The following is a 27032-nucleotide window of genomic DNA, read 5'->3' as shown; positions in this document are numbered from 1 at the left end:
GCAGTATCAGCCGCCATTGCAGCCGCCATGGCCCCTATGCAAGGAGGTATGTGCTTGGCACCCTTGTCCCAGGGCAACAAAATGTCAAGTTACACCCCTGAGCAAGGGCAATTTGCAGGGGTAAGGTGGAAGCTGACTCCTGTCTCCAGTTCAGCCAGCCCTTCCCCAGCTCATGTTCTCTGTTGCCATCATGTGGCCATTTATGGGCAATAACAAAAACTCACTAGCTGCTTCATGGCTTGTTTCATCATAGGTCTTTATTGAACACTCATTTTCCTCATCCTTTCACGCACCAGGACTCATCACTGTAGGGGTGCTGGGCCCAGACCACCCACTGAACAGGTCATAATAATCTAGACCCCAGCAGGGAAGGGGAGAACACCTGTTTTGGGGACCTGAAGAGTTGAGTGCAGGAAGGTTGGGGCCAGTACCCATAGAAACCCTTTGTCACCAGGCCAAGGAGTGGCTCTTCTTCCAGGGCTGCCCTGGGGGGCAGGATGACCTTCTAAATTAGGGGATATAGGCCTGGTGGGCAGCTGTGGTTGCATCTGCCTGGAGGGGCTGGCTGACAGAGACTAAAGCCCAGCTGTTACAACTCAGGAAAGAGACCTTGGAGTCCTTGTTGACAGTTCTCTAAAAATGTACGCTCAATATACAGCAGTGCCAAAACAAGCCAATAAAATGTTGGGCATCATTAAGAAGGAAATTGAAAACAAAATGGAAAACATCATCATACCACTATACAAATCCCTTGGACATCCACATCTTGAGTACTATGTTCAGTTCCGGTCTCCACGTCTCAAAAAGATGTAGTAGAATTGGAAGAAGTACAGAGAAGGGCAACCAAAATGAACAGGGCTATGGAGCAGTTGAAGGAGAAACTAAAAAAGCTAGGACTCTTCAGTTTGGAAATGAGAAAGCTGAGGGGGGGGATGTGACAGAGGTCTATAAATTTATAAAGGGTACAGACAAAATGAACAAGGAACTGTTGGTCACCAAGTCCTAGAATACTAGAACTAGGGGGAACACTAAAATTAGTAGGTGGCAGTTTAAAACTAACAAGATAAAGTGCTTTTTTATGCGAAATGTAGTTAACTTGTAGAATGAATTGCCATAGGAGGTAGTAGAGGCAGATAACACAGCCAGGATCAAAAAGGGATTGGATAAATTCATGGATGATAGATCTATCAATGACTACTGAACAGAATGGTTAGAAACATTCCCGCTGGCATCTTTAAACCTATAATGGCGGATGCAAGGGAGGGTACTGAACAGAGAATAGATCACTCTAGAGACATTCACTTCTGCCGCTGTTGGAGGCAGGATACAGGGCCAGAGAAACCATTGGTCTGATCTAGTATGGCAATTATGCCTTTATGTTCCTAAGGGTAACACAGTGGTACAGATCCTACTGAAGGGAAGGGCTAGAGGCATGTGCCCAGGAGCAGGAGCTCAGGAGCTCCCAGCCAATGACAGCTACAAAGTTTTACATGGCCCCATTGCACCATGTCTGCTCCTGTAGAACCATGATTCAACTTGCTGAATCAGCACAAAGCACTCCCTTTCCTGGGACTCTGCCCATCCAGTAGTTCTGCTTAATCCTCTTCCCCAGCCAGGCAGTTCTTTCCACTCCTGCACCAAGGTGCCCAGGTCACACTGTGCCAGCTGCATCATCTCCTCCTTGTGTGGCTGTAGCTTCCCTCATCACTAGAACCAAGCCCCACAAACCCCCTGGACCCGAGTGCAGGGAGAAGGGAGGCTTATCAGAGTTCTGTCTCTGGCCCAGAGGCAGGCCAGTAGCTCCATCTCAGGGCATTATGCTGCAGTGGAGTCCCAGGGACCTCCTTACTTTCCTTCATCCGGCTGCTCCCTGCCTCCTAACTCCCATTCCCCATGGCAGGCCTCTTTGATGAAGGACCAGCTCCCTTGCTGAGAGGTGTTGGTAAGAGATGCTGAAAGTAGGGGAAATGCTGGATGGCAGCCAGAAGATGGACTGAACATATGATCCAGACCCTGGGCAGTACAATTCTTCCTGCCCCTGGCAACTTCTCCTTTGTCCATTGTACATCCTAGAAACCCATAGCTGCCCTGTGAGCCCTTTGAGGTGTTTGGGACATTACACAGGTACCATAGGTCAGAGACTGGGAGGGAAGGGGCAGGCAGGTGCCAGCACCTCAGGCCCAGGTGGGACAGTTGGTAGGGGAGGTGCCACCTTAGTGCTCTCAGAGTAGACTCTGCTGATGGAGAAGAGCAGAAATGAGTGTCTTTCACAAGGTGCCCCAGAGAGGTTTTGGAGTCTTTGTCGGTAGAACTTTAAGGGCAGGTTAAACGAATGCTGGTCTGGGATGGCTAGCCCCTCCTGCCATGAGGGACTTGCACCAGATTTTTCCTCCAGCTGACTTTTCTCCTAGAAACTGAAAAATGGGAGTGGATCAGGGGTCCTAACACAGAAGAAAAACCCAAGAATAGATCAATCCACTTCTCTCCAGTGACCCAGGGATTTATAACCCCCCCACTTAAGAGACCACAGCACCACATAGATTTTCCCTGAAACACAAGAAAGCCTCCTGGGGAGATAGCACAGCTTCAGTTTTCAATGCACAGACTGAGAACCTGCAGGCACTGTTGATGCACTGGAGGCTTCAGCAAGGAATGTGCATCTGGGATGGATAGGCTGGGTGGCATTCCCCTTGGGAAGAAGTCCTCATTAGCTCCCAGCCCCAGAGTAATGGTGCAGCTGGTTTGGGAAGTATTGATTTCTGGTTTTAAGATCAGCTACTTAATGAATCCAGGAATATGCTTCTTGGACATTCCCAGAGGGCTCTGCTCCTGCATCCCCATCTTCCTTTCCACCATGCTCACAAAAGGCCCAGGTCTGCCCTGAGAAGAGCCCATCCTTTGGGGACAGATTACACAGTGCTGTTGGAGCTTCTCTAGGCCAGCAATGACTCCCCAGCACCCATCAGTAGGTCTGTGGTGTCAGGATGAAGAGCCGATCCTCTTCCTTACGGATCCACTTCATGAGCTTGTTGACAGTGCTGATAGCACCTGCCTTGGTCCCCAGAGGGCTGTAGCATACATACAGCTCAAAGGCACTGGTCACCTGGGGAAGAGGGAGCATACACCAGTCAGTTTCTGAGCACAAAGGTATGACTGTCTCGTAGTTAGAGTCCTAGCCTAGAATGTTAAGGCCTGCTGCTGACTTGTAGGTAGGCTTCAGTTCCCATCTGTACAAGGGGAAAAAGAGCAACGTGTGCATGAAGCACGCCACAGCAGAGGCTGAGGCATTCAATGATGGGGCCCCTAATTCATGAACAAGATGCATTTGCTTATTCTGGTAATTTACATCAATCACTCCAGTCATGGATGTTTAAGTACTGAATACCATGACCTTACTACTGGGATCTCATTGGCTTTCTACAAATGGCTAATGTAATTAACTTTCCTCCATTTGAATCTCTGGTCTTTTACAAACTCAAAGTGATGCCCAAGCTATGCCCACTTAAGAGCTGCACTGGGAATTTGCCAGGAGCCCAGGCCTGAAAGTAATTCTCATCCAGTGGAGTAGATCCTATACTCCTTATCTTTAGTAGGGAAATGAGGCCTATGGAGACGACAGCTCACAGCATACAGTGCAGCAAGACATCTCAGCTCAAGCCAGAACATTACATGCTGGGGCTGTTAGCCCCTAGGGACTGTCCTCCCATATTAAAGAGGCTGGTAGCTTTGAGCTGTGCTGCAGAATGCTGGGCTAGCCCTGTCTGATAGGTGACAGTTTGTCTACTTCCTCTTAGGACTGCCATGCTCCAGAGTATGGTGGGAAAGGTATTGTTCTGATGTGGCTGTTTTGTGACAGAAGTAGTATCTCCTTGTTTCCCTAACAATGCTGTGTTATTCCATAGACTGATCTGGAGACATGGGACTACTCCATAGCAGCATTACTAACCTGGGTGAAACTAGGGCCTCCCCACCACCTTTGGCACAAGTGGCAACCCCAGGCTCATAGTAAAACCTTAGAAATCTCTTGAAATGCACTGCCATTGAGACACTACATGGCTATGAAGCATCAGGGTCTGGAAGTTCCAAGACCACCCCGGGGCTGTGTGAAAAGACAAAGGCTATGGACACATCAGATGCTTAGGGATGCATTAAGGGAGCTTCATTGCAAATTTCTGGGTATGATAGGGCACCAGAGAAGCTGCCTGATCCTTGTGTTAGGATGCCTTGGTAGATTCTTGGTAACTGACCTGGGAATCTGCATAACTTTACTTCTCATAATGTCTGATCAAGAGCCAGGCTTAGTTAGTACCGAGAGTCCTCCCCACTTTGAGCCTGACTTCCTTCTTCAATACCACTTCTGGAGGTCTGGAACTGACTGCAAGCATACCAGGGCAGGGCCACCCAGCCCAGAAGCTCTCTTTAACCCCTTCCTTGCCAGGTGCTAGCCAGTTCACACCATCACACTGGGTATCTGGGACATCATGGTTGCCCCCATGCTGCAACACCACAGTCAGCTGGAACTTCCTGGACCTGGGAGGAATAAAACTCAGATATTCCTAGTCTGAAGTCAGGACTTTGCCATTTGAGCTAAAGGAGACTGTGCTTAGCTGCAAACAGGAAAAAGCTATGAATCTCTCTCATACACATTAGATATTTCCAGGGCATCTATCATGACAGTATTTCAGCACATATAAGATTTAATTCAGAGGCAATTCCTTTTAGAGGACAATGGGACACATGTACATGATAGCTGGATTATGTCAGCATCTTCTTGTTCTCCTGCCTGGTTATGTCATCCCTTAATAGGTATGTGAGGGTCTTTGTCTGTCTAGTTACTGGTCTGTACAAGAGGATAAGAATCTACTACTGTTTCTAGCCAAAGATAGTTCTTTAGCTCTTACTGCTTCCTTGCTATGGTCTAGGTTCAAACACCCTGCTGGCTTTAATGAGGTTGTGGTAAGCTCTGTGGTGGTTGTGCAGCAGTACAAAGGACAAGCAGTTCTTACCCAAGCCAGGAGGTTCTCATTGGGTCCAGTGAAGTATATATTCTTCAGGGGATGTGAAGAGTTGTGGGCCCTGCTGTGTAGATATTGATACAGCCCCAGCAGTCTCTCTTTCTCCTCTTCACTGACATAGGGAGCCTCAATCTCAGGGCTAGGAAAACAAATTCCTTTGATTAAACCAAGGCAAACACTGCAACACCAAACAATGGAATTCCTCTTTCTGTGATAGCAAGAGAGCCCCACCTGGAACTCCTGAGCTAGGGTTGGGCAATAATTAGCTGACACAGGCCCTTTTATTTATTTGTGTACTTATTTATGCAATGTAAATGACACTTTTCCCAACAAAGGCTCAGGGCTTACATCAAGAGAACAATGTAACTTATACAACAGGAGAGCAAAGAGAGAAAAGTGAGAGACAGGTGAGCTGTCATGGAGAGCAGAGACCGGACAGGATCATGCTTGTCACAGTTGCAGAAGATGCCAAGAAATGTCTGGCTGAGGCTGGGGGTAAGGAAAAGGTCCATCACTCCTGTATGTCTCTGTGGCTATGAGTAACATAACATAGAAATAACCTCAAAACCATGTCTAGAACATACTTTATCCTGTTTTCCCCCCTGAGCTCCTCATTCCCTTCCTCCCTAGTTGACAATCACACACACTACTTGATACACTGCTCTATGCATGACATTTCAGAGCATCTGAAGAAGTGATTACAGGCTCAAAAAAGCTTATACTATACATCTCTGATTTAATTAGTCTATAAGGTGCAAATCTGCCCTGTGCTATGCTACAATATGATACATCCTCCTACCTGTGTTGGTTCGCATGACACTGCCAGTATAGCCTATCAGCTGTTCCTATGTTATCAAGAAGTATCTTTGGTGGACAATACCAGATGATCCATCAGCAGTGGGGAACAGTACAGTGTAATAGAGTCTATTGGATAGACAGACCAAAGAGAACAGGCCAATAGAGTCTACTGAAGAGACCAAACAGCAAGAAGCCTAAGCAGAAGCTTGAACTTGTCCTCTGCCCTAACCATACAGGCCAAGGAACTAGCTAGGCTAGTTCAGGCTCTCTTTTGTTTACCGCATTTAAAATGCCAGGAGTTTGGGCCAGACTGGGCATCTCGCTCTTGCAAACAGCCCAAGTCCCCTGAATGGCAGGTTGGGAGCAGAAAGGTACCATCAACTTTCCCCATGATAGCTCTGCCAGCAAGAACAGAACAGAAATCCTGGGGGAGATTTGCCTTAGAGTTGCCTGGCTTGAGTGACAAAGATGGAGTGGGGCTTCATGCCCTGTGTAGCTGGTATAGCTACATAGACACTTGCTGTCAGGCTGGAGGGAGGTGGTAGGGAGGAACCTGGGCCACGGCAGTGATGGGAAAAGCCCTTGAAGCAGTTGTAATAAGAGTGAGTGCATGTTCCAGAGCTGGAATTTCCTGGTAATGTTTCCCATCAGTGCTACTAAGGCTGCAACCCTCCCAACCACACAACTAATGGGGGCCTAGTGTGAACAGGGCATGTAAGCCACATTGTTGTGACACATTTGAAGTGTCTGGATGGTGCAGGAATGGGAAATCTGGCAGCTGCTTACAGACTGTTTTCTCCAGGGCACCAATGACATCCATTTCCTTTTGAACTGTTTACTTCTGGACATCATTGGTATCCCTCAGGTGGAGCTTAATGCGATAAAGACAGTCTGGGAGTCCCTACTTTATGCTTCCCCATAGAAGTGTCTTCTCCATGGGTATCCTCCCACCCAGAGTATGAATCACACTGAAGATGGAAACCTGCCTGAGAAATACCCAAGAGGCTCTAGCTATTAGGTAGCCCCTTGTCACTACTGTCTTGGAAAACCTCCACGAACAACCACTCTGCACTGGAATGCCACCCACCTGCCTACTGCTGAAGCTGCCCCATTAGTGTCCATCCAGAACCAAGGCTCCTTGAAGCCCCATAACACATCTCATAGGGCCTCTTGTTTCCCTGATGTCTGCTGCCATGCAGCTGGTGGCAAGCTCAGACCTGACTGTGGATGGCATGTGGCTCTAAAGGCAAGACCAGATTGAAGTATAAACAGGGGTTTTGGTGGGGGGTCCCTGCTTGGACTTGCAACTCCAAGGCTGAGCAATATGTCTATTCAACAGTGACAGCACAGAGGAAGGCAGGTGCTGACTCCCTCACAAATCTTGTTGCAGGTCAGGGGTCTAAAAGCCAGAGAATACAGCCCTGGCCACTGGAGGGGTAGCTGAAAGTTCCCTCCAGTGCCTTTCAGGATAGAGAGGGCCATAGGTGCCATCTTTGTTTTTTGCTGGTATACTCTTGCAGATGTAACCCCTACCACAAAAAACAGCACTTTACTTTTAACTTGGCACATTCCTGTGGTGAGCCACGCACATGCCTAAAAGCGCCCTGCTCATACCCTCCTCTGCAGCCTCTGTAAAGACGGGGTGCTTTAGTGGAGCTTTTTAGGTGCTTTTCTCCAATAGCTGATTGAATCAGTGTTAGCCAAAAAGCCCCATGGAAGTGCATGATATTTGTAGATGCTGCAGAGCCGTATAGAAGCAACATGCTGCTTCTTCCAGTAAAGCGCTTTTTTTTTTTTTTTTAACATCTGCAAGTGGCTCTGTGGGTGCTGAGCACCTGCTAATTTTTTTCAGTGGGTGCTTGAGCCCCAGAGCACCCACAGAGTTAGCACTTATGCAGAGTACCCCAAGTTAGTCCCTTTACCATGGCTTCCATGCCCCAGTTCAGCACTTGGGGACATCACCTGCTGCAGATTCTCACCTGGTAAAGAGCCCTGAACTCTTGGATTTGTAGATGAAATGTCTGAGGTCTGGGATCCCCACTTGGGAGATGCTGTAGAAAGGGGTGCGCAGTGCCTCCTGTAGGACATGGTACACGCCACGCTTCCTTAGACGCTCCTGAAATCTGCGCTTGCAGTCAGATACAGTGAAGAAGTCCTCACGGTCAGTGGAGACAAGGAGTAGGCACAGATCTGTCTCTTGCTCCAGATAGGAAATGTGGGCATGGAAGAAGCCACTGGAATTGAACTTAGGTAGGCAGATGGGAGTCCAGGCTTCACCCTCCCGGAAGGAGGAGGAGGAACTGATAAGGTTAAAGAGCAAATGGAGGTCAATGGGGTGCAGGAACTGGTCCTTTTTTCTTACCAGAGACACCAGTTGGTTCCTGGACAGAAGGATAGAGAACACCAAACTTTTGGCTCGGGCCTGCTGGAGGCTGGCACTCACAGCATCCCGCACCCCGGCTGCCATTGGTAGGCAGCGCACAGCACCCATCAGGAAACTAGGGTCCCGTGCCATGAGGTCCAGCAGGTTGTCAGTGATGCGTTCAGAGCCTGCCAGTAGCCTGCGCAGATCGTAGTTCTGCTTTTGCTGGAAGATGTGGTTGAGCTGTGTCCAGGTCAGGAGGCTGAGGATCTGGTAGTAGATATAGAGGAGCTCATGGGCAATCTCCTGTTCTGATTGCTGGGTCCGAGCCACGGCCACCAGCACCAGAGGGCTCCTGCGCACAAAGACCACCTTGTAGCCATCTGTTCAGCATGGGAGGTCCCAGCAACAAGAAAGAGAGAGCGAGAAAGGAGGGAAGGAGAGGGAGGGAGAGGTGAGTCTGTGAGCAAAGTGCTGTTGGGAAATACCATGAGAGTGATAGTGCCTTCTGTGGGTCAATAGTGAAGAAGCTCAACTGGGATGTGGATATGATCATGGATTCATTTGGCAAATTCAGTACTCCTGGGTTGGATTCAGGCAGGGAACCCTGAGCAATTTCCAACTGCTTGTGTAACTTAGACAGTTATCTATTTGCATGTCCAGTTGGGGTCACTACACAAGCAATGAGGCATTTATATGTGTGACTTAAAGTTAGCTGCATGTGGAAATCTGGCTCATTATCTGGCAGTGAGCTTCTTTTAAAACTGTTGCTCATGCCATTCTGTAAAGCGGTAACTAAAGAAGCTCCTCAATCTGTGCAGATGGAGGCTTCTCCCCTTGCCAGATCCATCACAAAGTCCCTGCTTTGCTGAAGTGGAACAGTCATCTCCCCTAGTCCCTTACAGCGGTCCTTTCCAATCAAAAGGCCCACCCAATAACTTGGAGGTAACATGCACTTTATGGGCACCCCCAGATATGATGGTACCTGCATGGATAGATCTGATGGCATTCTTCTCTGCCTCCAGGAAGGACACCAGAGCCATCATCACCCCCATAGTGCTGGACAGCGCTTCTTCTGACCCATAGCGAGAGTATACTGGTTTGCCTGCTTCACTCAGCACAAACACATGTTTCTGATGCATGCGCCAGGCATCCATAGTCACATCCTCCTCTTCCTTTCCCGATAGCACAGAGTCCCGTCGGCATGTCTGGGGTGAGAGGTCCAGTTTGTCCTCCTTGCTCTGCCTCATCTCTTCCTCCAGGTCCAAGGCCATACCCGTCAGCTGTGTGCTGAGCTCACTGAAGTCCTTGCTGATTTGCTCCATATTGGTCTGGTCAACCTCGTCCCCTTGCCCTTCCTCTGGGATCCTGGATGTGACACCTGCATCCTCAGGGCTTGTCAGGTCCTCGTAGGACCGGGCGTGAACAAACATTGTCCCCTCCTGACCTGCCCCTAGAAACCAACAAACCAGAGAGCTGTGGTCACTCCCAGTCAGCTAGGGAAATCCTTGGGCCAGTGCATGAATGCCCACCCCAGTCATCTCCCCTTTCCTGCCAGATGGGTCAATAGATGAACAGAAGCCTCTGACACCAGGACAAAAATAAGTCCAGCTGGTTCACTTCCCCCTCCCTCCTCCCACAATGAGGAAGAAGTTAGGTTTATAGGGACCTATCCTCCTAACATGGCCAGTGTCACAAAATGATACTGCCCCTTTAAATAGGATGTGCCCATCTCTAGCTACAGGCTGTAAAGGCACACACAAAGCCCTTGATACTCTCCTGCAGCAGGAGGCTGGTGCCACTCTCCTGGGGCTGGTGCCACTGCTTTATGGCCTTCCTTATCTCTACTCCAGAGCTGTAAGGGGACTTTAGTCAAGGCCACAGAAAATAGTCATAGGCAGCTGGAACCCTGCCATGACTGTGCTAACTATGACTCCCCATAGTTTCTGGGCAAGACAAGGTAAGCCCCTGCCTCTGTGCCTGCAGACTTCCCTGGATGAACCAGTCATCACCCTCCCCCAAAGAACATGGGGAAGGTCATGAGTAAGTTAGATAAGCCTGCTGCCAAAGGCCTGCACTGTCCCTTCTTAGCAGGCTCCCCAGCCAGTGGGCAGAGCACAGAAAGGGAGAGCACATGAGGTTACTCGTGTCATTCATACAAGGGCCAGTGACTATGTTTACTGAAGGAGAGGAAGCTATAGGAGAGCAGAGTACAGAAGCAGAGGAATACTTAATGGGCCAAGAGGGGAAATCTGTGGTCTGGAAGAATAGTCCTGTCATGCCCATCTCTAGATAAAATTAGATCCTGTCTTAACATAGTGGGAATTGGTCCTGGGGACTGAAATGTGGCTGGGACCCTAGCATATACCTCATTGCCCTCTGGGCAGAAAAGTCAGTGTTTAGACCCCATGGCACTTTACTCACCATGAAGCACGCTCTGCATATCCAGGGCCAGGGAGGTACATACCTCGCCTGAACAGAAGCCAGCTTGCACAAATCCCATGCATGCTGGGATGGCAATAACCTCTGCAGGATCCTCTTGCACCAGAATGTCTCCAGGGACAGAGACACAAGGCAATGTGTGAGGGATGCAGCTCCTCTGGACTCATTCTAGCCAAGATCAAGGGATTAGGGGACCCAGAATCAGCATGGAGTTCTTAGCAGCTGGTATGCAGGGCACCTGCTGGGGCGCTGCTCACCCCAGTCTCTGTCCCAATCCAAGACCAGCAGGACAGGGGGGAAGAGTTCCTGGCCCCACATAGCCAGAAGGGCAATTGCATTGCAGGGGTATGGTTAACTCCATGGAGTGCAGCAATAATTTGCTCCTACCTGGTTCTGTTCCCTGTGCCAGTCCTGGGGTAGGGCTCTCAGACCTCTCTGTGTGCTGCCCATCTGCTGGCACCAAGGATCCATTGGGCACTTCCCAGCCTTTTTTCTTGTGGACATCAGCAGCCATTTCTCAGGGGATGGCAGGGACCTGCATGTAAATGAGACCATCAACCCTTTGATACTTTTGTTACCTTTTCGCTGCTACCTGGCTGGGCAACAGAAGCAATGCAACACAGTGGACACTGGAGCTGCTGCCCTTCATCCCACTGACAGGATAGGGATAGGTCAATGAAGTAGTGTCTGGGTAGGGTAGTACTGGTGGTATGTGGAATCTCTGCTCCAAAGGAATACTTCATTTCAGCTTGCTTTATTAATGCCTGGAGCATCCTGGGGAGAGAAAACACCTGGATAAGGCTTAGGTCACACATTATATACAGCATGCTCATGCTGTGAAGCTACCTTCTGAAGCTATCCGTAAATCCCTGTTTCTAGAACCAGTTCCTAGCAGCTGGAATGCATCTATAGGGGCACCCCTACAACAGTCAGGCTGAGATCATGTTCTGTATACCCTGCAGCAGGAAGACCTGAAGTTTTTTCTATAGAAGGGATGGTGCCTCTGGTGAAAGTCCCAAGTGTGATTAAAGGGTTAAAGACCTAGCCCATTTAGAAGGGGTGTGTCCTTTAAGCAGCCCTAACAAAATTCAGATAGGAAGAGTCTACACCACATACATGCTGAGCCTAGGAGCAACCCTTGTCTGCTCACTTCTGTCAGTATGAGCCAAAACCAGAAATTAGGCCGGTTTAGAGTAGACCTGAGCACAAAGCTCAGCACTGCTCTCAGACTCCCTTTCTCAAGCATCATCTTGGTGCATATTCAGGGCCACTCTAAGGTATTCTAACTTCCAGGCTCTGGCATGTGCTGAAGGGGAGTGAGGGGATGGGACGTGTTACTTGGCAGTACCCTGGGCTTAGTCTGGAGGCAGTACAAACGTAGCCCTAATGACATTTCTTTGGGTTGGGCTAGCTTGCTTTGACTAGGAATATTGATGGGACAGGTGAAGTGGGGAAATGTGGCCAATGTTTTGGTGGAAAGCAGAGCCTGCCTCTCATAAACTTGCCATAGACAGGGACTGATTGGGTTTAGTTTAGGGGAGGGGAAGATCAGTCAGGAGCTCCTGAGGGCAAGAACAGAAGGAAATGGGAAGGCTGAGGAAGTAGGAAGGATGAGAAACAGGGGTAGCCTACAGTAGGTGAAAGAAAATAGTCAGGCTAGGGTCAGGGACAAGGTCAGCCAGCCAGCCGTGGCCAGTTGTTGAGGCTCTTACACATAGATGACAAAGTCTCTAGTTTATTTTTCTTGCACATCCTACCTCTTTTAGAGACACTCAAAAAGAATTACCCACTTTTAAAATGCCCTCCATTTCCTATCATTCTGAACAGGAGGAAAGCCACAAGCTGCCTTCCACTCATATGTCCTCATTCAAAATGACTACCAACTCTTATTGTTGCTAATGTAAGTGAAGCCATCAAGGGAAATATGAGTCTCCCATAGTGTCAGGAAGGAGACAGAAATACTATAAGGAGCAGCTGGGCTGTTACATAGACACACTGTGTCCTCATTCCCAGTGAAACATAAGAAGGCAGAGCTATTTTGAAAGAGGACAGTTCTTTGTAGAACCCCTTATATAATATCATCCATTAGCCTCCTTTAAAATAGTGATAGAGAAGAACAGGAAAAAATGACCAATACTCAGGGGTCTACTTAACTTGCAATGAGACAAAGCAATTTTCATGCCTTGGCCACGACACAAAGAGCAGATTTCACAGCCATTTCCCAGCAATCCTGCTCCTTGCTGCTAATTAGTGTAGGGCATTAGTTTTGCATTTAACTTCTTAAAAGATAGCACTGAAACCTCTTCACTTCACTAACTCTCAATCATGTGATCTATGGCTGCAGTGATTGTGCATTGTCTTTGAACTGCGGTAAGCACTGGGACATTCTAAAGCAGCTTATTATCTGAATACGCTGGGGTGGTGGTTAGATTGATATCAAGGAAAATTGTGGCAAATGCAGTATTTCCTGGCGATTGTGGACAACATTTTTTTTGTGGTTTCTGCAAAAACCATGAAACCATGAATTAAGTAGACCCCTACTGATACTCCTTAAAATTAATTCTTTAGATGTAACCTAAATAGAAAATCTCATTAAACTTTAAAAGACAGAAGGTGCCAGATCTGTCTTACTCTGTCAGTAATACCATCCAGAGGGGCTGTGTCTACACAAGACACTTTACTCAAGATTAGAACAAATTACTACCCCGTAAGCATCAGTGTCTACACACTGTAAACACTTATTGGGCAGTAATTTGCTCTAATCACAAGTTAATCTGTTACCTATCAATACAAGTAGCAAGTTTACTCGGGAGTAATTACTGTGCAGTACAGCACATGTAGATGGCTGATCAGGAGCAAATGTGCAGACAGCTGGGAGAGGAAGATTGCTCCCTGCCCCAAGCAGCGGAGCTTGGGTGGGGACAATATGCTACTGCCCTGGCAGCACGGAGCTTCCAACCCGTCTGCACTCATGATTGTAGCAATCTAAAAGAACTTGCTGACATTTGGGAGGACAATGCAAATGTGGAAAAGAATTTTGACAAACTGGAGAAATTTTTAAATTAAATAGGAGGCAAGTCAATAAAGAAAGGTACTAAGTATTACACTGGGAATAATCATCTACACAAATACATGGTCAGTTACACTGGACATTAGGAGGAACTTCTTCACAGTTAGAGTGGCCAAGGTCTGGAATGGGCTCCCAAGGGAGGTGGTGCTCTCCCCTACCCTGGGGGTCTTCAAAAGGAGGTTGGATGGGCATCTGGCTGGGGTCATCTGAACCCAGCACTCTTTCCTGTCTATGCAGGGGGTCAGACTTGATTGTCTATTGAGGTCCCTTCCGATCCTAATGTCCATGAATCTACGAAACTACGGTGGATGACTAGGTAAACAGCACTTCGGCAGAAAAGTAACTGGGAATTACAATATGACATTTTTGATTTAAGGTCAATTTGTGATGTAATGTTGTGAAAAAACAAACATCATGCTGGGATGGATAAACAGGAGCGTCAAAGATAAGAAAACATGTGAACTAATCAGCGCTGGTAAGGTTCTAAATGGAGCACTGTGTCCGGTTTTGGGTATCATACTTCAAGAAAGAGGTGGAGTCCATAAAAGAGCAACAGAAATCATCAGATATCCCGAAAAGAGGATCTGTGAGGAAAGAACTGGGATTTGTTTAGTCTAAAAAAGATACGGGGGGGGCTGATAACAGTCCTCAAATATGTAAAAGTTACTGCAAAGAAGAAGGTAATAAATTCTGGTTATTGACTCCAGTCAGGAGAAATTCAGGGCATAGATTACTAATTAAATTAAGCGGTTGTGACATAGACTATTACACAGTCAAGTGGGTGAAGAATTGGCTTATGGGATGCACCCAAAGGGTGGTGGTGGCTGGGTTGTTTTCAACCTGGAAAAATATGGGCAGTGGAGTTCCCCAAGGTTTGGTCCTTGGACCAGTCCTGTTCAATATCTTCATCAGTGACTTGGATGAGGGCGTGGAAAGCACTCTGTCCAAATTTGCGGACGACACCAAATTACAGAACTAAGTAAACATGCTGGAGGGCAGGGAGCAGATTCAGGTGGATTTGTACAAATTGGGAAAGTGGGCAGATCAGAATAGGATGCAGTTTAACAAAGATAAGTGCAAAGTGCTGCATCTAGGGAGAAAGAATCACCAACACACCTACAGACTGAGAGGTGACTTTCTAAGCAGCACAGCAGCAGAAAGGGATCTCGGAGTCATAGCCGACTCCAAAATGAACATAAGTCATCAATGTAATGAAGTGATAAGTAAAGCCAACCACACACTTTCATGCATTAGAAGGTGGATCACCAGCAGGTCTAAAGAGATGCTTCCCCTCTATGCGGCATTGGTAAGACCACAGCTGGAGTACTGCATCCAGTTCTGGGCACCACACTTCAAGAGGGATGTGGATAACCTTGAGAAAGTCCAGAGGGAGGCTGCTTATATGGTTAAGGGCCTGCAGGTAAGAAATTATGAGGAGCGATTGAGGGACCTGAACCTCTTCAGCCTCAGCAAAAGGAGGCAAGAATGGATCTTGTAGCCGTCTACAAATTCATTGCAAGAGGGGGTGGGGGGCAGCTTAGGCGATGGGCAGGGGGGGGAGATGGGAGTTCTGATGGCCGGCACTTGCAGACCCCCCTCTGCAAGCGCCGGCCGATCGCTGCAGCCACTCCCAGAAGTGGCTGTAGTGATCAGCCGTAGCAATCGGTCATTGCGGGGGACCCTCCCCCCCCAGTTGGTGGGACTGGTTGCAGGGGCAGCACATGCCCCCTCCCCCCCACTAAGGCAACACCAGTTGCCCATGGGCACCCCTTGGGGTTACCAGGAACAACGGCCATAAACTGTTCGAGCACAAACTATCCTTCGAGCACAAAGCGAGACGATCCCCGTGAGAGGTAAAAGAGGGAAAGGGGCCAGGAGGCTTCCCTGGCTGATCAGAGAAATCCAGGGCAGACTAAGGGCCAAAAGGGGAGCACATAAAAAGTGGAAACAGGGAGAGATCACCAAAGAGGAATATACCTCTTCTGCTCGTGCTTGTAGGGAGGCAGTTAGACAGGCCAAAGCTACCATGGAGCTGAGGATGGCAACCCAAGTAAAAGACAATAAGAAATTGTTTTTTAGATATATAGGGAGTAAAAGGAAGGCCCAGGGAGGAATAGGACCTCTGCTAAATGGGCAGAAACAATAGGTGACGGACAGAGGGGACAAGGCTGAACTCCTCAACGAGTTCTTCGCCTCAGTGTTCCTAAGCGAGAGGCATGACATCGGAGGACCCGATGCGAGAGGCCAGTCCCGGAGGACAAGTGGGAGTGTAGGGAGGCAGCAGCAAGGCACCAGACTTCCATGCATGGACCCTGAGGTGGTGCAGGGTCACTTGGAAGAACTGGATGCCTTTAAGTCGGCAGGCCCGGATGAGCTCCATCCGAGGGTACTGAAGGCACTGGCCGACATCATTGCAGAGCCACTGGCGGGAATATTTGAACGCTCGTGGCGCACGGGTCAAGTCCCGGAGGACTGGAAAAGGGCCAATGTGGTTCCCATTTTCAAGAAGGGGAGGAAGGAGGACCCGGGCAACTATAGGCCAGTTAGTCTCACCTCCATCCTTGGCAAAGTCTTTGAAAAAATTATCAAGGCTCACATTTGTGAGAGCCCGGCAGGGCAAGTTATGCTGAGGGGAAACCAGCATGGGTTCGTGGCAGGCAGATCGTGCCTGACCAATCTAGTCTCTTTTTATGACCAGGTTACAAAACGCCTCGACGCAGGAGGAGGGGTGGATGTTGTATACTTGGACTTCAGGAAGGCCTTTGATACGGTATCCCACCCCATACTGGTGAACAAGTTAAGGGGCTGTGACTTGGATGACTGCACAGTCCAGTGGGTGGAGAATTGGCTGGAGGGTTGCACCCAGAGAGTCGTGGTGGATGGGTCGGTTTTGACCTGGAGGGGTGTGGGCAGTGGGGTCCCGCAGGGCTCGGTCCTTGGACCGATACTCTTTAATGTCTTCATCAGCGACTTGGATGAGCGAGTGAAATGTACTCTGTCCAAGTTTGCAGATGACACTAAGCTATGGGGCGAAGTGGACACGCCAGAGGGCAGGGAGCAGCTGCAAGCAGACCTGGACAGGTTAGACAAGTGGGCAGAAAACAACAGAATGCAGTTCAACAAGGAGAAATGCAAAGTGCTGCATCTAGGGAGGAAAAATGTCCAGCACACCTACAGCCTAGGAAATGACCTGCTGGGTGGCACGGAAGTGGAAAGGGATCTTGGAGTCCTAGTGGACTCCAAGATGAACATGAGTCGGCAGTGTGACGAAACCATCAGAAAAGCCAATGGCACTTTATCATGCATCAGCAGATGCATGACAAATAGGTCCAAGGAGGTGATACTTCCCCTCTATCGGGCGCTGGTCAGACCGCAGCTGGAGTACTGCGTGCAATTCTGGGCGCCGCACTTCACGAAGGATGCGGATAATCTGGAGAGGGTCCAGAGAAGGGCCACTCGTATGGTTAAGGGCCTGCAGGCCAAGCCCTACGAGGAGAGACTAGAGAAACTGGACCTTTTCAGCCTCCGCAAGAGAAGGTTGAGAGGCGACCTGGTGGCTGCCTATAAGTTCATCAGGGGGGCGCAGAAGGGAATTGGTGAGTATTTATTCACCAAGGCCCCCCCGGGGGTTACAAGAAATAATGGCCACAAGCTAGAAGAGAGCAGATTTAGATTGGATATTAGGAGGAACTTCTTCACAGTTCGAGTGGCCAAGGTCTGGAACGGGCTCCCAAGGGAGGTGGTGCTCTCCCCTACCCTGGGGGTATTCAAGAGAAGGTTGGATGTGTATCTAGCTGGGGTAATGTAGGCCCAGCACTCTTTCCTGCTTATGCAGGGGGTCGGACTCGATGATCTATTGAGGTCCCTTCCGACCCTAGCATCTATGAATCTATGAATCTATGACAGAGACCAGATTTAGATTAGACATTAGGAAAAATTTCTTTACAGTGAGGGTTGCCAAAATCTGGAATAGGCTTCCAAGGGAGGTAGTGTTCTCCCCTACCTTGGAGGTCTTTAAGAGAAGACTAGACAAGCAAGCACCTAGCTGGGGTCATCTAATCCGAGTGCTCTTTCCTGCCCAGGGCAGGGGGTCAGACTCGATGGTCCCTTCCAACCCTAAAAATCTATGAAATCTATGAAATTGCAGCAAGGAAGATTTAAGTTAGACATTCAGAAAAAGCTCTCAATGTAAGGACACTTAAGCACTGGACTGGATTAGTTTGGGAGGTGTTGGAATCTCCATCACTGGAAATTTTAGAGGGTTAGATAGATGAACGAACATCTCTCAGAAATGCCATATGAAGAGTTGATTTAGCCTTGGAGCAAAGCTTGAACTAGATGATCTCCTTAGGTTTTTTCCAAATGATTTTCAGTGACTGCATCTAAACATGCATTTGATCCATGATCAGTTTACTTGCGAGTAAACTATTCATGAGTAAATGCTCCTGGGCAGGCGTCTACACATGCAGAGAAGTGGAATTAGATTAGCTGCTAATGGCAGCAAACGGCTACCACTTCCTGGGGCCCTGCTCTGGGTCTCTGCTACCATCAGGGGGAACTCTAGCTTCCCCATGGATGCTAACTCAGGGGCTGGCAGGGAACACTGGACCAGGAGACAGCTGTCTTGTGGTCAGGGCTGGGACATTGCAACCTGCCCCTGGGGGCTGCCTGCTGCCAGGGTGGGGACAATGTCCCCCTGTCCCCACAGCATGGAACTCCCGGCCCTGGCTCCCTGATCAGGGGCAGGGGACTTGGAAAGAGCTGCAGGAGAAGGCAGGTCCCAGGGGGCAGTCTCAGCTGCAGGGGGGGGGGGCAGCCAGCTGCTAGTTTGATGCTAGCTGCCCCACCAGCAGATCAGTTCCCAGCCTCTACCCTGCACTTAGGGCAGAGGCTGGGGAGCCTGTTTCCTGCTTAGCTCCGTGAGCATGGAGCTGGGTGGGGAACAGGCTGGTATCTTGTTCCCCGCTCACCTCAGCAAGTGCAGAGCTGTGTGGCGAACAGGCCGGAGAGCTTGTTTTCCATTCAGCTTTGTGAGTGCAGATCTGGGTAAGGAACAGGCCGGGGATTATGTTCCCCGCTCAACTCCACGAGCACAGAGCTGAGTGGAGACCAAGTTCCCCAACCTGTTCCCTGTCCAGCTCCACACTGGTGGACTTGGGCAGGGAATGGGGTTCCCAGCCCTGACCAGCAGGGAGCTCCCAGTGCCAGCTCTGCACCATGGGGCCAGCACTCCGAGTGCCAGCTTCAGGACCTTGGGGCTGGTGCTGGAAGATGAGGATCTGGGGCCATGGAGCTAGTGCTGGGAGATAAGGATCTCCCAGCCCCTCCCTCCCCAATTGTGATGGAGGAGCAAGGGGCTGGGAAATAAGGAACTCCCAGCCCTCACTCCTCAATCATGATCTCAGAGGCAGGGGCTTGGCGCTCCCTCCTGCCAAGGCAGGGGGACACAGTCCTAGCCTGGGCCCCAGTGGTAGAACCCACCCCAGCAGCAGGCAGCAATCTCTCACCCCCCGGTGGATGGATGACCCGGAGCAGATTTTCTGCCTGTGAGACGTCTACACGAGTGCTATTGTGCAGTTACTAATTGAGTAAATTTGCTACCTGCAAATGCAAGTAGCAAATTTACTTTCATGATTACCAAGTTCAATGTGTAGTAAGCAGGTGCACGTGTGGATGCACAGGCTTACTGTGCAGTAAAATATGCTACAGCACAGTTAATCATCTCATATAGATGCACCAACCATTTCTATGATATTGGGAAATTAATGGTAAAAAGTGGTGTACAGCAATGTTCTAATTACAGCAGACATGACAACACTGATGATTATACTGGTCAGTAAAGCACAGACAATACACTCAATTAGAAAAGAATTTCCTTGTCAATGTAATAACTTTTGGAAATGCATCCAGTCCATAATACAATGCCAGCAATGCTCAACATCATTGAGCAGACCCCTTTTTAATTTGGATGAAAGTGGGATGGAGCCCTAACATTTCATTCAGGGTGCACAGAATGACCACACAGAGGCTGTGGAAGAGGAGCCAAGTCACCCTGGATTCAAAGCAACCTCAGGGTTAGCGTGAGGATTAAATCAGTGTTAGAGCCAGAGACCTGGCTGCTCTGCTCAGCCAGGCCTCTTGCTAGCTCTGTCCTTGAGTACAGGGTGACTTCCTGGTCAGGTAGGACACAAGATTGATCAGGAGAGGCTTCTAGCACTGTGGGAGACAATAGCTTTACAAATAATGGGACCCACATGTGCAACACTGTGGGCAACCCTTTAGGAAAAGCAGCCCAACACTTCTTATGATAAGACCTTGTTCTCAATTTCTCACAATTTTTCTAAACATCAATCCTTTATGTTGGAATTCTTGTGTTGACCAGAATGAGGATTTCTGGAAATTTTCAGGCCAAATGGTTCTGCTGTTTTCAACAAAAGGGCCAGTGTGAAACACCATATTGTTCCAATTACAAGTTGACCCTGCATAAGCTGACCCTAGAGTTTCAGGCTGAATTTTAGGAAAAACAGCTATTTTGCCAAATACAAGTCAATAACAGATAAAGACCTTGAACTGCTGTTGCCCTTGCAAAACCTCAGAAAATAATCAACCAACCAAGGAAAAGATCCCAAGAGTAATGCAAAAAAACTAAAATAATAACTGCTTTGAAAACTAGAAGTGCACTGCACTGATACATTGGTCCAATATCCGATTGGCACCAATATAAAAAAAAATTGTCTGAATTAGAAATCTGCCTGATGTAGCCGATAATTCGGCCGATAAATGGCCTGTGCATGCACACAATTGCAGCACAGCATGTAGGCAGTGAGGAGCACAGCTGGCAGCATGGAGAGCTGGTGCAACTGGTAAGTCTGTTGTGGTGGAAGAGGAGAGGCGCGGAGGCACAGATCAAGGCCCCTGCAGTAAGGAGGGTGTGAGGCTGGGGCTGGGGCAAGCACTGCTCAGATGCGGTGGGAGGGGGGGAAGGACGGAGCCACGGCTCGTCTGGGGCCTGCAGGGAGGGGAGGGTGGCTCCTGCTGCTGCGCCCAGCTCATTCGGCGGCTTGTCCACACATTTGGCAGCTCCTGCCACTGCTCATCTGGGAGGGCATGGGGGGCATGTATCCCCAGATCTGCATGGGGCAGGCAACAGTGGCATTGGGTGGGGGGCTATGGGGCGGTTATGGTGATTTCTGGGGTGGCTGCAGCCTTCCCCCATAGCCCTCTCCCAGCACCACTGCCTGCCTGGCACCACCCCAATGCCAGCCCCAGCCCGCAGCTGCAGCCTGCCCCGACCTTGCAGATCTGAAACACATCCCCCCCCCCCCCCCGTCCTCCCAGAGTGCATGCAGCAGCAAGACCCCCCCTCCCCCCCCCCCCCAACCAGGCAGCACCTGCCCCAGCCCCATTCCCTCCCTCACCACAGAGGCCTTGATCTGCCACCCCATGTCCCTTCCCTCCCCTTCCACCACAACAGACTTACCAGCTGCACACAGCTGTACCAGAAATGAGGTCGGTATCGGCTGATATGCCTCCTTAAATACTGACTATTGGTATCAGCCCCAAAAATATCTATCAGTACACCCCTACTGAAAACAATTCTAACTTAGTATTTTTATTGCATGCACAAAAATACTGCTATTACAGAAGTCAGGACTATCAAGACTCAAGCACAGGGTGACCCTGCATGTTAAGGGAATTCAATTTTTGTGGTTCCTTTGGAGGGAAATATAGGTTGACTTATAATCAGAATAATATAGCATACCGTTTTGACCATGTTAAAATGACAGAGTGGTCTCTGACCTCCCTTGGCCCCTGTGGGCAACATCAACTTTTGTTCTCCCTGTCACCTTCAGTTTTAACTCTTTAATTTCCTCTGGCCACACTGATATCAGTTGGAAAGGATGACACTGTTTTGGACACAGACCTTCCAAATCGAAGCATTTGGAGCCTCAGAGATCAGGCCACTTCATCTTCTGATTCTGTGCAGAATTCTTTGCAGAATAACAGCTGAAAGTGGAAGTTGGATCTATTAATATCAAGCCCAGTGCTGAACACAAAAGGCCTACTTTGGCTGGAATCACTCACTGCAGACAGACATATAGTCTTCTCTCTTCTGAAATGTCTGAAACACACATTTGGCAGTTAGCAAAAGGAACTGAAAGCAATAGTGGGAACCAAGGACGGTTCATTAACGTGATCTGTTTCAAAGCTTTCCCAAGCATGGAAGGGGTGCTTGAGCTCTTTTGACTTCAACATGTGTGTAATACCTGAGGGCAGAATAAAGCAATGGAGAGCTATGGCTTTGCCGTAGCTCTTTGTATCATCTCCCATCCTTTAAGATGATCAGAACAGAGTGAAGTTCACAGCCCCCCTGTGCTGTTTTTCCAAGAGCTGATTAGATGACATGTAGCAGAGTTCCATAAACTGCCTGCAGCCTGCTGCTTTAAGGGGCAGGTATGGCATCAGCTGGGATAGAGGAAACTTTGAACTCAGACCTCTGCAGCTGCACACAGGCAGGAATGATCTGCAACTGTTCTGAAGTCTCCATTTGTAAATTTCAAATATCTATGCATCAATACCTCTCTATCTTCCCACACCCTGCTCTGTGTCGGGACCATACTGTCAGTTGGGTGCTAGTTAAAATCATCTGATATCTGTCTGAGTTACAGTTCTAAGGATGTTGACATTAGATCTTGATAACTGTGAAATGCAAGCTGAGCTGAGCCTACTCACAAAAGTTAAAATACAAAATATTGATGACAATTGCATAAGTGCAAGAGAATATAATTTTGTGGCTAGACCTTCTGAAAAGAAATAATGAGGCACCACTTCCAGCTTATATTATTATATTTATGATGATTTTAAGCAGGCTCCTATATGTAAAATGCCCATCCTTGATTAATTAGTATAGTAATTTTTTTTTCCCAATTAACTTGTGTTTATGTGTAGGAAGAAACAATCTCCACATAGGCTTTAATAGGTGCCTCCTGATTTACTCTTGTTTTGCCTCCTGTTCTTCCAAGGACAACTCCTCAAAAACCTTGTGTTTTCCCTGGTTGTTAATCAATTTCCTGATATGTTCCAACTTAATAGAAATGGATAACCTCTTGTTACAGAGGAAGGTAATCAAATCAAAACTGGGACTTTCTGATAACCAATAATGAACAGTTTGATTAACAGGTTTTTCCCATTAATTACTGCTTGGGATTCTCTCTCGATTTACACAACTACAAAAATGCTTTGAAGATGCTGAGCTAAAGGGTATAAAAGAGGAATGAAGCAGCTAACAAGAATTAGAATTAAAGGTAATCACACCTTAGAGAAGGTGACAAGATCAATCACCTCTTTTGCCTGTAATTGGTGAGATACTATCACTTTTACAGTTAAAAATACTGGGCTTTGCTTTGCTTTGGGCTCATTTACCAATGAATACTTATAGTAAATAAAGTCTTTCTGTCATTCACCAAATGAGTTGTATCAATTGTTTAACAACAGTCCTTAATCCCATTTCATGATTTAACAATCTTTGTGCAGTAAACAGTCCTGAAACCCTGTGCTCTTCGTCCTGACTCCAGTGCTAACATATGCCTTTCCTGTTCTTCCCCCTCTGAGTTTTTTTTGTTCTGCAACCAAACAGAGTTAGTTGCAAGGTGACTTTTGCTGTAGAAGATAATGTTTGTGCCTGCTTCTGTAACTGTTCTCTAATCAGGCTCCCATTGGAAAGGGCTCAAACAGTGCTGGCCTGCTGTAAACTTCTCACTTGACTAGCTCCAGTCCTGCAGCTTGGCTTCACACAGGCTGAACACATAACTGTCTTGCACAACAAAAGCAGAATCTAATCTTGACCTCAGCCCAAAGCTCCTGACACTTTACCTCCCTGCTGCATCAAGGCAGTTGTGAATTGTCTGAGAGCTGACAGGAAAAAAGGACCTCCTAGTCAAAGAAGGAGGGGGAGGAACTCTGAGGATCATGAGCTACAGGACTATTTCTATGACAATCTCAGCTGGAAAGCAGAAGCTAAGAAGGTCTCCACTGCACTCAGGGTGGAGCATGAGTGACTGGTGCCTCCTGAATCGGGGGGGGGGGGACCCGCAGAAGCCGCTGACAGTGGCAGCCCTGTTGCGGGGGGGGGGCACTAACCCTACTGACAGCATTGGTGTCAGCCACCGGGGGCACTGGTCCCATCAGGGGGGGCACATGCACCCCCTACCAGTTGCCTATGAGGTGGAGGTTCTGCAGCCCACCAGTTCCCTGTGCTGGCAAATGGCTTTCCCCAGTGGTGGTCAAGGGGATGAAAGGGGAGCCTTTTGCTTCTGAATTGCTGGTTGGAATGCCCAGACCCAAGACAGCAACAATTACATCCCATCCCATGAGAGTCGGGAGGCCCTTGTGCAGCAGAGTCGTGTGGGGAGGAGACTGTCATGACAGCCATCCCTGCCCTTAGGATTAATTGCCCCACTCCTTGCTGACCTCATCTGCAGAGAGGTCAAGGCTTTGGTAGGTCAGAAGCAGTCATTTCTCTTTGACCCAGGCGCAGTTTCTGAGTGCAAAGCAGTGCCTGGCGTATAGGCAGATCTTGTCATGAGGTTACCTGAGGGGCTGGTAGCAGTGAACAGAGAGTTGAAGTCTCCAGGGCTCCCATTTAGTATTTTTCACCAGCACTTGAATACTGCTCTGGGCTTAGAAACACAGGCAAACAGGGCCCTCGGGAGGTCTAGTCCAAGCCCCTGCACAAGGCAGCACCAACCTTTGTGCTCACCATCCATGCCCACTCTCTGCCCTGAGCTGGGGCCCAAGTCAGGGGCAGCACTAGCCCAAACCTCAGCTGGGGGTGCTGGGAGCGCCCCTGGGAGCCAGCTCTCCTTCCTTCAGTCTGATCCCCCTCCCCAAGCACAACTGCAGGGGCCGGCTGAGGCCATCCACCCACTTTTGTCTCTCACAGCCCAGCAACGTCCCCTGCTAGGGTGCAATCGCCTGTACCTCAGAGTGCACGGTAGACCAGCCCCACCGCGGTGCACGGGCTCCAAAGCCGGGGAAGCAGATCTCCCTGTGGTGCCAGCTGCCTCCGAGGGACACCACAGACATGCAAGGAAAAAGAGGGAACGCGGGGGCAGCTCCAAGGGACCAACCTTTGCAACGCCTCCCACACGCTCTGGAGGCCCTGCTCGGCAGCACGGCGAGGTCAGAGCTCGGACAGGAACTGGGTGCTGCCCGCAGCAGTGTCTGCTTCCCCGCGGCCGAGCCGCACCGGGGCCCTCAGCCCGCCGCCGCCCGCGAGCTCCGCTCCCTGCCCCCGCTCCCGCTCCCGCGGCTTCCAGCCGGCGAAGGGCGACGCCGCCGCTTCGCCCCGCAAAGGTCAGTCTCCACCACCGCAAACCCGGTGCATCTTGGGAATCGTAGTCCGTAACAAAACCACTGCTGTGACAAGCTGCAGGTGAAACGGTCCCAGTGTGGCGCCTGCTCCGTGCTTGTCCTGCCCCAACAACCGACACAGCCTCGGTCCCTGTGGTCTAGTCACCGCTGCTCAGTTTTAAACAAGTTGCTGCTTGGCATGGAGTGATCCGCATGAGCACCCGCCTTGATTTCCATAGCCCCAGCGCCAAGCACAGCGCATACAGAGAGCTGATGGACCCGGAGTGCAGACACGCTGGCAGGTTGTGCTTTTATCTCATAATGACCCCCTCGGGAGAAAATAAATGTTTCTTCTCATTGCAAGGCAGGATATCTGAGAGAGCCTGCGTAGTGCCCCAGAGGCAAGGTATTGGGTCTGATACAGGGTGATGCATCTCTGAAGTGATTTAATTATTTTATGTGTGGCGAGTTGCTTTTGGTCCTGGTGGCTTTAAATAACTGGCTGAACTGGAGCAGTGAGTAGGGAAGCGGCAAAATTTGCAGATAAGAGAAGTTACTTAGATTCAGCAGGATCAGGAGAGGGTTGTGAGGAACCTGCTAGGACCTAACCCACGCCAGGTAAATGGGCGACATGACGGTGAAGGAAAATTGCTGTTGACAAATACAAGGATAACCTTGAAAGGACCCAGAGGAGGAGTCACTAGAAATAATGTCCACAAACTGACAGAGAGCAGATTTAGACTAGGCATTAAGAAGAACTTTTTCACGGTGTGGGTTGCCAGAATCTGGACTGGGCTTCCCAGGGAGGTGGTGCTGTCTCCTACCCTGGAGGTCTTTAACAAGAGGCTAGACAAACACCTGGCTGGGTTCATCTGACCTCAGCACTCTTTCCTGCCCAGGGCAGGGGATCGGATTTGATGGTCCCTTCTGACCCTGAATGTCTATGAAATCTATTAAAATAATGTACAGTAGTAGAGGGAAACATTTCCTTTAGCTGCTTTTGGATCATAAACTCAAAGACTGTGAAACAGCCTTTTTCTTGATGTATAGTTTTGCTAGACAACAATAACATGCTTTGCCACACCCTGTAGGTTAAATTACTAAAGCAGGAGCTCTTTATTCTTTCTGTAGATGCTATTCCATATCATATGGAATTTCTTTTTCATTTTAATTTCTTTTTAATAAGCCTAGGAATTTCCATTCAGAAAAGAATGTTAACATAACATAAATGTTGTGTAATGGAGCACTCAAAAGTCAGGAAATGATTGCGATGCCTCATGCAACCTTAACTGCCACATTTTGCATCTGCTTAATTTGTACTATCATGATGTTTAACTAGGTCAGGGGTGATCACCTCCTGCCCACAACCAAATCTAGCCTCTGATGCTGGGTGACCTGACTTGCAGGACTCCCCATGAGCCTGGAAATTTGGCAGCAGTATTCCTGGAGAGCCCGACCTTGCATACTGGATTGGGCATGCAAGGCAGTGTGGGGCCTGATCCTGGTGCGTGGGGTGTGGCATGGGGCTCCAGGGTCCAATCCCAGAGTAGGGGTGTGGTACAGGGCTGGATCTGGGTGTACAAGGCTGCATGGAGGCAGTGCATGGCCTGATCTGGCCTGCAGACCAGCAGACCAACCCTGCACCATTCATCTGGTCTGCAGGGCCAGAAGATTGAGCACCATTGAATTACTATCACAAGGGACACTTTTGCATGTGCTCTGGGGGGTGGGGATGGTGGCATTTTAATTGGAGTGGCTCTGAGTGCTGCTCTAATTAAAGTGCCTCCACTACTATTTTTAAGCGCAGGGACACTGATACATGAGACGCAGGAGGCTCCTGAAGCATAGTAATTGCCATGTTCCAGCAGACTTAATTAACTGAGTCTGCTCTGACGTGCTGGAATTCCAGCGAGTTGGAGCAGCCTCCATGCTCATGTATAGGCGCTCCATGTTCCACCAGGCTGTGCCATATTCAGTGAACAGAATAGACAGT

The 27032-nt window shown here is 49.0% G+C and overlaps 1 protein-coding gene across 2 annotated transcripts; it reads right to left on the bottom strand.

The window, feature by feature from the left end:
* Positions 1-239: 239 nt before the first annotated feature.
* Positions 240-25056, bottom strand: MON1A (MON1 vesicular trafficking associated A). 2 transcript variants are annotated; one of them, XM_090021964.1, is made up of 7 exons: positions 24817-25056; positions 21612-21694; positions 11005-11152; positions 9161-9628; positions 7793-8558; positions 5007-5154; positions 240-3103 (listed from the first exon to the last, which is right to left on the bottom strand). In XM_090021964.1, the coding sequence occupies exons 3-7, from the start codon at positions 11129-11131 to the stop codon at positions 2963-2965; spliced, it is 1650 nt and encodes a 549-aa protein (XP_089878090.1). In that variant the 5' UTR covers positions 11132-11152; positions 21612-21694; positions 24817-25056; the 3' UTR covers positions 240-2962. The 2 variants fall into 2 exon arrangements, with proteins under 2 accessions (XP_089878090.1, XP_089878091.1); XM_090021965.1 differs by lacking the exon at positions 21612-21694.
* Between the last annotated feature and the right edge of the window lie 1976 nt (positions 25057-27032).

This window comes from Crocodylus siamensis, chromosome 11 (assembly GCF_052110815.1).
Source record: "Crocodylus siamensis isolate JL-2025a chromosome 11, ASM5211081v1, whole genome shotgun sequence".
NCBI classification, from domain to species: domain Eukaryota; kingdom Metazoa; phylum Chordata; order Crocodylia; family Crocodylidae; genus Crocodylus; species Crocodylus siamensis.
This window is presented reverse-complemented; position numbering and strand designations above follow the sequence as displayed.

What these genes read in the sequence shown, in the direction of transcription:
- MON1A (XM_090021964.1), bottom strand. Translation starts at nt 11,131, where the DNA reads ATGGCTGCTGATGTCCACAAGAAAAAAGGCTGGGAAGTGCCCAATGGA. An exon ending in GGCACAGGGAACAGAACCAG is followed by an intron (nt 9,629 to 11,004) that starts GTAGGAGCAAAT and finishes GTTGGTTTCTAG; the next exon opens with GGGCAGGTCAGGAGGGGACA. An exon ending in AGTTCAGGGCTCTTTACCAG is followed by an intron (nt 5,155 to 7,792) that starts GTGAGAATCTGC and finishes TTGTTTTCCTAG; the next exon opens with CCCTGAGATTGAGGCTCCCT.